General features: G+C 38.7%; 1 protein-coding gene across 3 annotated transcripts in view; it reads right to left on the reverse strand.

The window, feature by feature from the left end:
• The window catches only part of LOC127435663 (serine/threonine-protein kinase BRSK2-like), a 316,801-nt gene that overhangs the window by 15,778 nt on the left and 284,960 nt on the right, over nt 1–16,063 (reverse strand). For all 3 annotated transcript variants that reach the window (XM_051689300.1, XM_051689298.1, XM_051689297.1), the window contains 3 exons: nt 9,054–9,114; nt 2,914–3,121; nt 1,546–1,594 (listed from right to left, as the gene is read on the reverse strand). In XM_051689300.1, the coding sequence (XP_051545260.1) occupies nt 1,546–1,594; nt 2,914–3,121; nt 9,054–9,114 (318 nt within the window). The remainder of the gene's footprint in view (nt 1–1,545; nt 1,595–2,913; nt 3,122–9,053; nt 9,115–16,063) is intronic.

The following is a 16,063-nucleotide window of genomic DNA, read 5'->3' on the forward strand; positions in this document are numbered from 1 at the left end:
CAAAGGATGACAAAAGACAGCCGCGAACATCATGGCTTATCCAACTGGTGTGGAAAGTGAGAGAGTGAGGGATAAGTTATGGAATACAAAATAGAAAACAAAAGAGGATGAGGCATTGTTCTGTTTGGCAGAGAACGTTGCTGTCTGCTGTGGGGTGAGAACTGCCACAGTTGGAGAAAGATATGAGTGAGCTTCCATTAGAGTGGAAAAAAAGACTAAATGGTAACATAACTCACAATGATTTCTGAAGTGCTGAGGGTCCCCCAGTTCCCCCCCACCAGCAGCACTGTTGTTGGGTAAGTATTGCTCAGGAAAGATAATTCTTTTTTTTCAGAGGATGTTTTATAATGGCTACATTTTGTGGTGTTTTCAGCACAAAATTGCCTTAATGGCGAGTTGGAAAAACACTTGGTAGGGTGGATCAGAGTTTGCTTTACTTGTGGGGACCAAATGTACCTGCAATGATGATAAAACCTGAAATAACCAACACTGCAGGGACTTTTTAACAGTTTCAACTCCATGATAAAAACAGCTTATTAATGGGACAAAATAAAATGTAACACTTCAAAAGGTTTTGAAAAATGTGCAAAAAGGTTTCTGTTTAGGGTTGTGGTCAGTCTGATCTCATGAAATGTACGTGACAATGGTAACATTGGTAACACAGGGAAATGTCCAGCGGGGGGCACCAAAAGCAAGTGAAAATATGTTATAATCAGATGAGGTTTTTAAGGTGAATATTATATTTTAATTGTTTTAATGAGTAAAACGTACCTCCCTAACCTAAAACTTTAGCCCAGACCTAACCAATAGTGTCCTAGAAGATAAATGAGAGGTGAACAACAGACATCCTTATCCTAAACCAACACCCAGGTCCCCTTGCATGTTAAACAAAAACTACCACTAGACTTATACATACTACACTCCTATAAACAACTGAAATGCTGTTAAAATATATTTTTTCTTTGGTCATATCTTATCTAAGTGACCCCTCAAAAAATGCACAATGCCCCATATAACAAATATAATTTGCTATTACTGTAAAACAAAAAAAGATATTGAATGATATAAAACTAGGGTTGGGCGATATGACAATATATATCGTGGCGACAATATTAAATATCAAAGATTTTGCTATATTGTGTATATATGGGCTTATCTATCTGTGGGCAGGAGACTGAGGGAATTGAAGAAACATGGACAAGGTTTTTATGGCATTGAACATTTTTCTGCAGCCTCCCAAGCATATTTAATGACCTTCATCGCGTGATTGCCACTTTTAAGCGTTAAATATTCTACTCATCTGACATGCAAATGTTTCACGTGACTGTGGCGCGTGCTGTCTCTGGAGCTCCGAAGTATGTGCGAGTCCAGCAACCTCAGGAGAGCTCAGAGCAGGATCACTCGCACTACTCAATCATTTTTATATCAATGATATATATCATTATTGTGATGTAAAATTACTCATATCGTGATATAAGATTTTGGTCATATCACCCACCGCTATATAAAACCAAACGTGTATGTACAGTATGTGTGTTAACTCACTCTGGGGAAGACTCTGGAGTGAGGCTGGACATCTCCTCTTGGGTAGGAACTGTTCACAATGAAGCAAAGATGTTAGTTTGTTTTGTTTTAGTTCTTCACAAAGGCTGTGTAATTAAAAAAAAAAAAAAAATGGCTATTTACTAATTTAACATTTTGCAATGTAGGACATGCATTATTGAAACATACAGTTGCATGCAAATAAGCATCGTTTGAGAGTATTTGTCATATGGTATGTTGCCTGTTTTGTTTGGGATTAAAGGTTAAGCCAGCAACAAAATTGGTTTATTAAGAAGTCACATGCAGGAAGTATTTAGAAATGCAAACTATTACTAAACAAAGCAAGGCGGCAAATGTGGTGGCAGGCTTAATATAAGTTTACAGTCAGTATGTAAATAAGACAATTTAGATACAACAAGCTGTGAAAAAAAGAAGCTTAATTCCAACTGTAATATGACTCAATGTGGAGTGGCTCATTTATAAGGGAATTTGGAAGAACAAGCCAATATCTCTTCATTCTTTTGTGCCCGCTCAAATGATTTCAGGTACTTGAGATCCATTAATGAGCCAGCGACATAACAATGAGTATTTTTTTAAAGTCCCCATGAAAAGTTTGACATATTTTCTCTTTGTGTTGAGGTATTTCTAACTAAAAAAGGGAGTTTCAATATTTAAAACAGGATTTATCGAAGGGCTTATTCTTTTTTAAAATATCTAAAAGCCTTTAGCTTAAGTCACAGCATAGCTAAACCAATGCAACTGAAGACAAACTGATGACCCAGACTTTGCTACTTGGTAGTCAGAGTCAGGTGGTATTTATAATTAAGGGAGAGGGAAATGCTTATTCTAGAAAGCATTTTATTGGACATAAATTTCTATACGCTGCTTTGGACAACTGATCAATATTTTTGCTCCATTTTCCCGAAAAAGACAGTAAATTTTGCGTTTGTGTTAATCTTTTAGTTTTACTTTGTCAACTTTTAGGAGAACACTAGCTTATAGATTACAGATAACCGGTTTGACTGATATATTTTTTTCCTGCTATTCACGGATTTTCTGCAGGTTTCACACATCCATACTTTTTTATTCCATAAATATAATTGCATAAATCAGGGGTAGCCAGACTTGCTCCTGCAGAGCTGCCTTCCTGAAGAGTTTAGAGCCAACCCTAATCAAACATACCTGAACCAGCTAATCAAGGTCTTCAAGATTACTTGAACATTTCAGGCAGGTGTGTTGGAGCATGGTTGGAGTTTAACTCTACAGTCAGCTTTTATTGTGTCAAATTAAAATTGATTCTGCATTTTGTTTTTAAACATTTTAACAAAAATCATACTATATAAATATCAATCTCCATTTTTTCCATAATACCTTGCAGTTTCCTGCGGTGAAAGCGTGGCGAGCCCAAGAAGCTGTTCTTGATGGAGTTGAGGCGTGTTTTCCAGGGCATTCCACCAATGGAGGGGCTGGGGGGTGGTGTTGGGGTGGGCGTCCCCGCTGGGCTGTCCTTAGGCGTGTGCACAGGTGTTCCTTTGGGGGTAGGGATAGGGCTGCCTCTTGGAGAGGGGTGTGGGGTCACCTGTATGGTGGGGATAGATTTGGGGGCGTGGTCAGAGCCGGGCACAGGGTGAAAGTGGTGTAGTCGAATCGGGGAAAGTGGGACAACAGGCCTAAAGGGGACTGACAGCTGAGGAGGGATGCTGCTAAGAGGGGTCGCCCGCCGCACCAGTGGGCTGCCAGGTATACAGGGCAGTTGAGGATGACATGGAGTAAAGGGCTCCGACTTGGCCGTTGAAATGTGTTCAGGCTCGATTTCAGGTAAGGGGTTGGATCGGGTGGATTGTAAGGGTTTATCTTTGGGCTTGGCAGGTAGAGTATGGGTCTTTGGACAGGGCAAAAGAGACTCAGATATGGAGTTTGGTGTTAGGGAATTAGGAGTTGAGGCTCTTGTCTTGCTTTGATCTGAGTTTGGTTTTAGGGAATCAGATAAACTAGAACTGGGTGACAAGAGCAGCTCAGTGGACTGAGGAGGAACACAGAACTTTCGGACAGGCTTTAGGGGAAGGCAAGAATCAGAACACGGAGATATACAGGCAGAGCACAATTCACAAAGCATCATGGGTAAAACACACAAAGAAAGGGAAGGAATAATTTGAGGAGAATAGGAAGCCATGGTGATGCAGAAGAAACAAAAACAAAAAACTTGCAATTAGCCAAGACAGGTGAGCAAAAGATGCAACAAGACAATGGTGAAAAGCAAAAAGAGATCAAGTATTTTCAAGAATACTAAAGAAAGCTGCCAACAGGAAAATCAAAATTTATTAAAAAGCTAATTGTATGCTGTGGATAAAGTTTTTGGTATCCGTAAATCAACCCCATTTACAAAGACCAGCATATCTGGTCACCAGGATATGTTGTTTTGTGGATGCTGGTAACCAGAAAAAGAGGCTGGTGTTGCCACCCGGCTTCTTAACCACCAATACTATCTTGGTCAACCTGCTTCACCAGAAGACCATGTTAGTTGACCAGCTTTACCAGCTGAATTTTGCCGGTACACAAGCTTGACCAGCTGCAGACCAACATAAACCATGATAATTAATGCTGGTGCAAGCTGTAGGGCACTTACACTCAGAATAAGCTGCTAACAAACTTGTTTCAAAGCAGGACAACTTCTCAGTTCACTGTGTCATATTTCTGAATCAATCGTAAAACTTCAAAGCTCATAGACACCTGAATATGAATGTCTCAAACCTCAAAACACAAACACTAAGCTACCAATTTGTAAAACTACTTACTGTAGCACTAATCTTCTTTCCACAGCTGGAATCCAACAAAGTTTTCAAAACTAAAGAATTCACAAAAGTAACAATCAATATATTAACAATAATTTACGTCAAAAATAAAAAGACTGTCTTCAAAATCCTCAATTTTGATACTTCGGTGCAAGCTTTTCAAAATGTACAGAATGGCTAAGAAGCCAAGGTTTAGAGTAAAAACTTTAAATCAATTTCTATTTGAAATCAGCTCTATACATTGTTGAGCTTTAGGGAAAAGCCTTGGTAATCTGTGAGCTGTCTAAACAAGTCAACTGGAAAAGTTTAGCCAAGAGCTTTCGTGCTAATCAGAGAAGTGGGATTTTCTACAGTGTTCCTTGAGCTGGATTTCCACTGGGAGAAAAAGTCACTGAGAGCAGCAGATAGGATGAAAGAGTATATCTCTATGAAACATGAACTGCTTTCCTTTACGACTTGCTCAGTCTTGCGCTCTTTCCTTTCTTGCTTACTTTGCTTGCAAGAGGCTGAAGTGCCATTTGAATTGCTAGGCCACCCCATATACAACTGCATTAGTTGAAATTACTGTTTTTTTACAAGGTTGTATTTACAATTGCATTCCTAAACTACCTGATCTTCAATTCTTCAATTTTATCAGACAGATACAGTGTAGAGCAGAGGTGCCTAAACTTTTTCCTGTGAAGGGCTAAAAATCTAGCATGATTGAGTGCCGTGGGCCGAAAGTTAACGTTGCATTATAACAAACATTTTCTGGTAACCTTATGACTCTGTCATCCTTTTATGTCAAATACTTAAAAAAATTATTTCAGATAATTACAAAGTTGCATGATCTGTACATTGCATAATGTGTATTTTTACTGAAACAAAACTTACAGCCAAATATTTGGGCTATTAAATTAACATAGCCTACAAAACTAATGCACCGACACTTTTATAAAAGGAGCTTATATAAAAAAACGTAGCAACTCCTTCATGCCAATTGAATAAAACAATGCAAAAATAAACATTTAACAGTGAACATCAGAGATATGAGTCATACACCAAAAGTGGGTAATGTTCTGTAAAATTATTATTGTATCATTAATAACGTTTTATTTAACATCAAGGCAATTTAACACATCTAGATATTTTTTGTTGTTGCTGTTAATATTATTATTAACTACATTGTAGCATTTGGTATTTTTATCATGGGAGCGAACTGTTGCGGAGCATGAGAAGCAGACAGAGTGCCCGTCTGTGCGCGTTTATGGCGTGAGCATCCGCCATTGACTCGGCAACATCTGCACAACGGACAGCACGAAACAAAAAATGTTCAGCGAAAATTCTAATGAAGATCATGATGGATCTATCTGGAACTATTTTAGACAGGGGGATTTTTTTTTTTCCCAGAACCCCCATTAATTTCCGACCCTGGATGAAACTAGAGATTGAAATGAGAGATACAATGGGTGTTTAAGTGTCTTTCTTCACCATAGGCTTACAGCTGGTACTAGAGTTGGTGTACTTGAGTCCGAGTCACGAGTCCAATTTTAATGGACTTGCATTTTTACTCGGACTTGACTCGGACTCGAGCCTTTGGGACTCGGGATTTTTTTCAGAGTCCAGCCGAGTCTATGACATTTGTGATGCAATGAAAAAATAAATAAATAACAAAACAGCCAGAGTTGTTTGACTGTTTAAGCAAACACATGCACACACACATACGCACAGGTACACTCATCAGTCAACCAATACGCTCGAATGTTGCTACAGAGACTACTGTATAACATCGACTACCTAGGTGGCTGGCACGACGAAAACATCAAGACAGGTATGAATCCAATGTAATAGAAACTAAACAAGACAGTTTCACATGACACAGGACCTGACAACTGGTAAAATTGCATGTGGCATTTGTGCAGCCAAGACGGTGCTCACATTGTGGTTTCATCGTGGTAAAAAATGTAATCAAGAACTTCATTGAGTCAAGTCACCCACATCATGTCTCTCACAGTTTACTAAAAACAGCATATCGAAATAAAAATATATAAAAATAGTATTAATATTGGATATTAAGTCTTTTTAGGTGTAATATATCTACACATGTAGGCTTCTGTATTCTGTTGTGGTCCACGCAGTGTTGTCAGCTTCAACTGGTCCATAATAGCTTGATGAATTAACTGTGTAACTTTTTAAATAGTCAGGGGAAAAAAGCGTTATTGCTAAAGCAGACAGCAGCTCTAAACAGATCTAAACAGATAAACAGCACCTATTTATTATTGATTAACTATTTTCAAAGCAATGATGAGGTGCTTAAAATACATTCTTTTACAGCATTTGTCTAACATTCACAACATTCAACCATTCACAATAAAATATTAGGATATTTTGGGCAGTGAAATGTTTTGTTTATAATTTAATTAAAGACTATAAAATAAATGTATTATTCGATGACAGAGTTTGTGTATGAAGTTTTTATTTTAAATTGTTATTTTATTTTATTTTTATTGTAAACCACCGTCTACAATATGTATGTCTTTTTTTTTAGCCTATATCTCTGACACTTTTTAAGGACAATTCTGTTAAATTTATGACTCAAAATTGTTATACTCCATGTTTTTGCAGTTAAAGAAGAGCTCAATGAAATTTTCTTTGGTTGATATTTAAAGATTTCAGACTGATTGCCAACCAACACGGCTGCCGCTCAAGCAAATATCAATTATTATTATTATTTTTATCTTCTGCGGCAGCTGCTGTGAGACGCACAGGGACGCATCAGGCATTTAGGTACACGAGCAGCATGCAGAACTGCCCTGCATTGTGCGCAAATTAACTAGAAAATGTCCGTGACGAAATGGCCCTAATATTATCAGTAGACTTTTCCAGTGTTTTTGGATGTAGCATTTGCAGGCAAATCGTGAGACGTAACTTCTCAGCAAGTGCTAATTACTACTGTGTTGACTCATTTGTATGTACTGTATTTTCCCAAATCAGTCGGCAGATAGAGAAAAAAGATTCCAAAAGCAATCTCAGTATAGACTATTATTTCTTTAGACAGGGATAAATAAAACTTTAAATAAAACTAAAGTAAATTGAATTGACAAATTGAAAATTAAGTAGAAATAATAACTAAATTAAAATTTGAAACATAATAATCTTGGTTGTAATGACTAACGCAGCTTTCACTTTATTTAGTCTATGTTTGAATGGAGGTAAAAAAGCAACAAATAATTGAAATGCCAGCAGAACGCAATAAGAAGTGTGCTGAAGGACAGTTTTGTCTTCATACACCTAAAGCATATGCTTTCATTCTGAAACCACTTTGAAGTCTGTTCAGTAGGATACTAATCATAAAATATAGAGGTGTTTTTGTTACATTTATATTGACAAACTGTTTTTCTTGGTTGTGAACTTTAAAATAAGCTTAAAATATTGATGTTAAGTTTACGGTTACAATTTTAATTCAAAGTCATGAAGAGATTAATTTGGACTCGGACTCGGCCTGTTATGGACTCGGTCCCTTTTGGACTCGATTGTATAAAGACTCAGACTTGACTCGGACTTGACTAAGGTGGCCTCAAACCCAAACTATTAACAGGTGTTTAAGTGTCTTTCTTCACCATAGGCATACAGCTGGTACATTACACAAAGCATTTTTGCTATTTCTGCCTTTCTTGCTAATGTGCTGTGTCATGACTAATAAGGGAGCGTCAAGATATGAAAGGCGTTTGCCGTCAAGCACTTGTAATGTTAACAGCTTTGTTAATTATGAACAGCAACGATATAGTTTTAATGTGTCGCTCGTTCACGGAGATGCAGTATAACATCATTTGCAAGTGGAATTAACAGGTTTAGAAAGCTTTATAGCCTACATCTGTAACATCTTAAGTTCAGTCACTACGCGACAAAGAGCACGCTCACGCTAAATTTAACAAGCGCTCAAACGCATTGCTGACAGCTGCAAGAGACAGAGACAGAATGGATTTACTCGCACAGCTTCTGGAATTACAGTTTGATACAAAAACAAGTTTTACTGATTTCATTTTGATTCTGTATCTATTGGTTTACTAATTTGCAGCAGCACTGTAAAGTGAATAAAAGCATGCAGGAATTTTCTGCTTGCAGGTAAAACTGTATTATATTAAAATATGAAAGTTGCCCTGGTTCCCCAACTTTATGATTTAATTATACAAAAAAACATTACTCTGCAATCTGCTAAATTAATGCAATTTTTTTTTCAACGTTTTCCGCTCTTGTCATATTCTGCAAAGCGGGCCAAATCAAAGGTCATCACGGGCCAACTTTGGCCCGCAGGCTCTGGTTTGGGCATATCTGGTGTAGAGGGACCAGGAAATCATTGGGGGAAGAGAGGGAAATAGGGTCAAGACATGTTGTAGGCTGGACTCAAACCTGTTTCACCCACATGGCCACTGTGGCTTAAACATGGCTAACCACTGCACTATTGCTCAGACCTTGATCTTCTATTCTTTTTAAAGATCAAAATTAACACTCTTCACTTAACAGCCCATGGTGCGATAAAAGCCTTTGTCAGTGATCACCAAAACATCATATGCAACCACCTACAAAAACATCCTACAAACTTTGCAGCATGTATGCTTACTAATGTGTCCTATCAACATAAAATGGCATACATAATGGTTGCTGTGGAGATGATGGAGCAGATGAGTGCTGATTGGTGGACAGAGAGAAGCAAGCATGCTGACGGTGGAGGTTACTCACCCGTGGGCTGCTGAGAGGGCTGGTGGAGAGACCAGAGGATGCACCGCTGATGGACCGTGACCTGTATGGACACAGACCATATGACACACACAGTGAGACATGGATTATAGCTAAGATAGGGAACAGAAGGTGATAACTGTGAAATGTAAGAGACTAGACAACTCAAACCTTGTATTTGAAAAAGGTATGGTGACAGTACCATGGTACTGAATGATTATTTACATGTTACTCCAAGATACTTGGAGAAACAAGGTAGATGGCATTACGATTGTTCCATGGCCATAAATACAATACCCGTACCATGGCACTCTTAGTACTTTTTTGTTAGTGAAGAATCAGATCCATTCTATGCATGTACTGGTATCTATAGAGAAAAAGGCAAGACTTGCTCGAGTCAATATTCTTATTTCCATAGTCTTGATAAATATAACATAGTCAAGCTACCTACAGTCTATTTAAGGGTTACATAAACATTACAATGTCAGTGAAGGTGGGAGCTGTTTAGTAATATGTCAAAAACGTACAACCTAATGACCATGGAGGAAAAAAGGAACCAAAAATGTCAATCATATACAATAATACGTTATAATGATCAATGAAACAGACCTTTAATATGAAGCCACAGTCTAAAGTTGTTTCTATAATATTTATATTCATGCCCAAATTTAATTACATTTATGGTTGTTAACTCTCCCCAATATGGGCCAGTCCAACTGAGGGGTAACAAAATTGGGGGCTCATCCAGGATTCAAATAGATTAATGTTGTGCTGGATTCTTTTGTAGGGTATGAAGTGAGTAGCATTTTTATTGATAAACCTCCAAAAAGTTATGTATCTAGGCATTTTTTGTGTCATTCTGAACTGTTGTTTTTGACAGCAGATGTCCACACAGATCGAACAGTTCAATCATCTTTCAGAAAGGAGCAAATGCATAATAAGATAACAATCTGTCTTCATCAGCAGAGAGGGCTGCCCAGCACCACTGACAACAGCTGTTCTTTCTCATTTATGTATTCTTCTTATTCCAACATCCCTCAATCTTCATTTATTGTCAGTTTTATTTTTTTCATCCTATGCATTTCATCTCGTTTTTTCAACTTTCATCTTTTGTCTCCCTCTCCACATTCTTATCACTTTTGCCACTTTGAATCTTGGTCTCTCTCTTACGCTCTGTGTCTCTAATTCAGGTCAGTTGTCAGGTCTGTTTGGAATAAATGTGGCCCCTGGCCCTAAAGCTGGGCAGCAGTCTAATCTGGGTTGTTATGTCCTGAAAACAGTTTAGTCTTCATCAAGAACAACATGCACAGTTATGTCAGCAACAGTGTCTGAAACTCTCGCTGTTAAAAAGGACAGAGAGTGAGGATGTACTAAGAATGAATTGCATCCACTGATAGAATTATTTATCTGCATGCACTGTCTGCATTGTTTTAGACCCCGATTCACTAAAGGAACTATACAAATCAGGTAGCGGTGCAAACTTCACCAAAAAATCTGTGCTGAACGCCATTTGCACAGTTGAATTCCACATCTGCATCTTGAACATAATCAAAATACATACTGTGCAGCACTATTTTAGCATATTTAGCATCCGTTTAAACTGCATTGCAGGTGGTTAGTGAATAAAACATAGTTGGTGATGGGAAGCTACTTTAAAACTGTAGCTTCTCAAGCTTCAAGCTACTTATTATTTAAAGTAGTTAAGCTACAGCCAAGCTATGTTTTAATTAAGAGCAGTGTTTATCTTGGCAAAAAACTCAGTAAGGATATCAATAAGTGACTGCATCAATCTTTATATATTTATGCACATTTACACTACACACTACACTACAAAACTAAACAATACCCTAATTTATACAACAGCAGCATTGAACTAAATATTTATTTTGCTACAAACAAAACATTGTTTTTTTTGTTTTTTTTTAGGAAAAATTGTTTCAGAAACACAAATGAATTACGTTTCAAATTAACAGTTTTCTGTCCAAACAAGCCCATTGGTTAATATGTTGATTTAACAATGTGACGTTTTGTCATGCTACAACGATACGTAGCTAGTCACTGGAAAATCAACCTGTGACGAAGAGGAGGGCGGGGCGGGGCCGGGCCGTGAAGACACATGGCCGGCCCTGAATTGGGCTAATCAGCCGGGAGGGGGATGAAGACAAGCCGGAGGTGCCAGTTCGAGAGAGAGAGAGAGAGACGCACGTGGCCGCGTTGTGTGTGTCTGTATGTCTTTATGTTTTATGTTGTTTTAAGTTCATTTATATCATTAAACTTTATGTTGACTGTTCAGCCAGTTCCCCCCGCCTCCTTGCCCATCCCTTACTCTGATACATTGATGCCGAAACCTGGGAGAGAGGAGGGATGTGCTCTCGCGGAGTCCTTGCCGCTGTCGTCCGCCAAAGGAGCAGCTGCGACCGTCTGCCTGGGGACGAAGGCATCGCTGCCGGTCGGCGAGAGCCAGGGGAACCGCTGCCGTCTGCCGAGAATGGCAGGCGACAGTGTGTCCGGGAGCCGGCGAGCAAGTTTTTATCACTCTGTCCACTCTATCTCTGTCGCTCTGCCTCGCTCTTTCCCTCTCCCCTTTCCCTCCTCTCGTCTCTCCCAGGGCTCCAGAAAGGCGGGGAAGACCTGCCGGCAGGCACGGCCAGAGGGGCAACGCTCCCGCTCCAGGAAGGGAGGGGAGTGCGTCATGCCGAGGGTTTCCCTGACCTCGTTACACAACCCTATTTTGAAAACAGCTGAGCTACAGTTCTTTCACATTATGAAAAATGTAGTTAAGTTACTAGCATCATTGCTTTTAGTTAATTACTCCACAACAATGATTAACATCACCCTTGTGTGGTCTCTAAGAAAAGCATGACTCTTTCTGACATTTAACGCTGCTCTAGACTCAGATGATGTTAACATGGTTAGCATGACCCAGACAGCTTTTCTGGAGAAAGTGTGGGGGGCTTTGTGGGATTAAAGTGGGGGTTTAGGAAGATCCACAGTGTTTGTGAGGATTTTCTGGGGGGAACAAGAGAGGAGAACAGAATCCCATAAAACAAATGCAGAAAAAAAAACAAACATATGAAAGAATTAAATGGGTAGAATAAATTTGGCCGAGACCGAAAAGTGGAATCCTGGACACCTAGAAAATTGTATCTATTTGTATATACAAATGTTATATATGCCGAGGATAAAATGTATATAGATGTATATAAACCTAAAAAGGGCAAGCATATAAAGGTACCTATGAAAATTAATTAATTGCTATTTTTTCAAAATATTAGGGCCCATAGAATACATTTCCATATTTCCCCCTCCCCCCAGCCTCGAGGTCTGTTGTCTTTTCCAAAAATGCTGCCTTTTTTCTTTTAGACAATACAAATGTCCTCAGTATTTGCAAGAACTCCTTTTTCAATATTTTTCACAAAGATTTGTCCGATTCACTCATTGCTCCTCTCCCCAGTATCTTAAATGTTTGTGTCCACCAGGATACAAAAACATTTTAGGGATAATAATACACTGATGATCCAAAACATTATGACCACTCACAGGTGAAGTGAATAATGTTGATCATCTCCTAAAAAGGCCACATGTCAAGGTCTGGGTAGATTAGATGGTAAGCAAACAATCAGTTCTCGTAGTCATTGTGTTGAATGCAGGAGAAATGGGCAGGAGTAAAGAACTTAGTGACTTTGAAAAGAGCCAAATTGTTATGGCCAGATGACTGGGTCAGAGCATCTCTAAAATGGCAAGTCTTGTGGGGTGCTCCCGGTCAGCAGTGGTGAGTACTTACTGACAGTGGTCCAAGGAGGGACAAACCACAAACCGGTTTTTAATCCTTTCATAGCAGGGTGTTGGGCGCCCAAGGCACAACAATGCGTGAGGGCAACAAAGGCTATCCCGTCTGGTCCGAAACGACAGAAGGTCTACTGTGGCACAAATCATCAAAATTTTTATGATGGTTACAGGAGGGATGTATCACAACTCACAGTGCATTGCACCCTGCACCCCACAGACCGGTCAGAGTGCCCATGATGACCCCTGTCCACCATCGAAAGCGCCTACAATGGGCACGCCAGCGTCGGAATTGGACCTTGGAACAATGGAAGAAGGTTGCCTGGTCCGATGAGTCCCGTTTTCTTTTACATAACGTGGACAGCCGTGTATGTGTGTGCCGTTTACCTGGGGAAGTGATGACACCAGGATGCACTGTGGGAAGACGACAAGTGTGATGCTCTGGGCAATGTTCTGCTGGGAAACCCTGGGTCCGTCCATTCATGTGGACGTCAATTTGACACGTGCCACCTACCTAAATATCGTTGCATTACACCCCTTCATGTCAGTGGTATTCTCTGATGATAGTGGCCTCTTTCAGCAGGATAATGCGCCCTGCCACACTGCACACATTGTTAGGGAATGGTTTGAGGAACATGATGAAGAGTTCAGTTTGTTGCCCTGGCCTCTGAACTCCCCAGATCTCAATCCAATTGAGCATCTGTGGGATGTGCTGGACCAACAAGTCCGATCCATGGCGGCTCCACCTCACAATTTACAGGACTTGGATCTGCTGATAATGTCTTGGTGTCAGATACCACAGGACACCTTCAGAGGTCTTGTAGAGTCCATGCCTCGGCGGGTCGGCGCTGTTTTGGTGGCACACGGCGGACCAACAGCATATTAGGCAGGTTGTCATAATGTTTTGGCTCATCATTGTATAATACAATGAAAATCTGTGATTCAAAATCTATTTTAAACATAAAAAGTTACATTTCTTTTTAAAGCAAACTGAGGCACACAAGGTGCTCTTTGGAACGTTCACAAATCATGAGGGATAACAGGGATCATTAGGTTTTGCAGAAACCTGTGAAGTCCATGCCAACTCATGCTAAAGGGGACTTTCTTGAATTTGAGAAAGGGGGGAATTCTAAAATTGATATATTTCTGTATATCTATTTCAGTATAATGTAATAAGGTTTTTACATAGCTTGCTAAATAATAATGTATCATTTACATAAATTAAAACTCTACATGTAAATGTTACTTACTAATTTACTTGACAGCTGTAAACATGTTGTTTGGGAAACACTTTATATTAAGGTTCCATTCGTTAACATTAGTTAATGCATTAGGTACCATGAACAAACAATGAACAATATATAATAATAATTTTTACAGCATTTATTAATCTTTGGTTATGTTAGTTAATAAAAATATAATTGTTCATAGTTAGTTCGTGTTAGGTCATAGTGGATTAACTAATGTTAACTAATACAACTTTTGACTTGAAAATGTATTATTATATATTGTTCATTGTTTGTTCATGGTCCCAAGCACAGAAGGTGCGTAGGCACCCTATAGGGTTTGTTCCTCCTCCTCTTCTTCTTCTTCTTCTACTACTACTTCTACTTCTACATCTTCTTCTTCTTATTATTATTATTATTATTAGGGGCAAAGTACTGAAAGTGTGTAGGCACCGAATGTATTTGTTAGAGTTCTTCTTCTTCTTCTGCCATTGAAGTCTATAGCACCCCATAGAACCGTACATAGGAAAGTTATCAAATTTGGCACACTGAGAGAGGACACTCTGATCTATAACTGACCAACATTTTGGGTCTCTAACTCAAACCCTCTAGTGCCACCAATTGTTTAAATTTTCACTTATGTTTATGTTTATAACTCTTGAACCGTAAGGCCTCTAATTAAAAATTAAATGCATACCATGGTTTCAATTTCATTTAGAATAAAAAAAAAAAAAAAAATGTATCTCCTCCTAGATCTTAAGTCTGATTTGCATGAAAGTTTTGGTGTATCATCTAGGGACACTGGGGACAAAAAGATAATAGACTATACCGTTCTCGATAAGCGTTTCATAGAATTCGACGGCGAGCATCGCAAAATGGACACGATGCTGTATCTTTGCAACGCTTTGCTGTATTGACACAAATATTGGTACATGTCATAGCCATCATGACATGAGGGAACCTGCACAGTGTTGGCCTAAAATCATGAAGCTGGTCTCTATAGATTCCTTGGGGCATAACGAGTCGAATGACATTCTATTTTTCTATGTCGGCCATTTTGGGTGAATTTGGGTGAAATTTGTCGTCGAATGCTGTATTTTACAAACGCATTGGTATACTGTCATGAAACTAGGAATATTTATGTTTTTTATACCTCTTTTCTTACAGTTGTAATCAGTGATGTCCAATCATACTTCCTTACATGCTGTTGGTGTGATTAACCCCGTAATTAGGGGCCAAGCACTGCCTAGTGGTCAAAAGCTATAAAAAAAATGGTGAGTTCTTCAAATAACCTTAAACTGCTTGGTTTAAAACAATGATTTAATCTAATTTAATTATTGGGCTATGCTTGCTTAGCTGCTATTAGCTGTATTAATGCTTGGCCCTGGTAATTGCTGCATGCAGCTATACTTGTAAAGTGTTACTGATGTTTGATGTCTGACCAGAAAGACCATCAAAAATCAACTCCACAAAAATTTACACCTGCATACGATTTTTCCCAATAAATTTCGACTTCAAAAAACATGCTCCTTCCCCAACCTCTTTATCCCACAGATTCAACATTCAAAAACTACATTTTAAAGTCTGTTTTTGCTCTGGCACATTCTCATCACAAGCTCTATAAAGTCAAAAGATCTCAAGGTCTAGAGATACACCACAGTAGAAGAGATACACGCAACAATCAATAAACATATGATGCAACAGAAAGTCTGTTTCTGAGGTTGTCTCTGTTCAAAAAACACTATTTTTGAGCAAGAGTTTAAAATTATCACCTAAAAAAAAAAAACATTTGAAAGACATAAACGACTATCTACACTAAAGATGCGTTGCGTACAATTAAGGGAATTCTATGGCATCTAAAACACATGCTTAAAATTAAATCATAATATATACTGTAACTACTTAGGATCTAAGTACAGTTGTGCTCAAAAGTTTGCATACCCTGGCAGAAATTGTGAAATTTTGGCATTGATTTTAAAAATATGACTAATCATGTCTTTT

Source organism: Myxocyprinus asiaticus, chromosome 46, assembly GCF_019703515.2.
Source record: "Myxocyprinus asiaticus isolate MX2 ecotype Aquarium Trade chromosome 46, UBuf_Myxa_2, whole genome shotgun sequence".
Lineage (NCBI taxonomy): Eukaryota > Metazoa > Chordata > Actinopteri > Cypriniformes > Catostomidae > Myxocyprinus > Myxocyprinus asiaticus.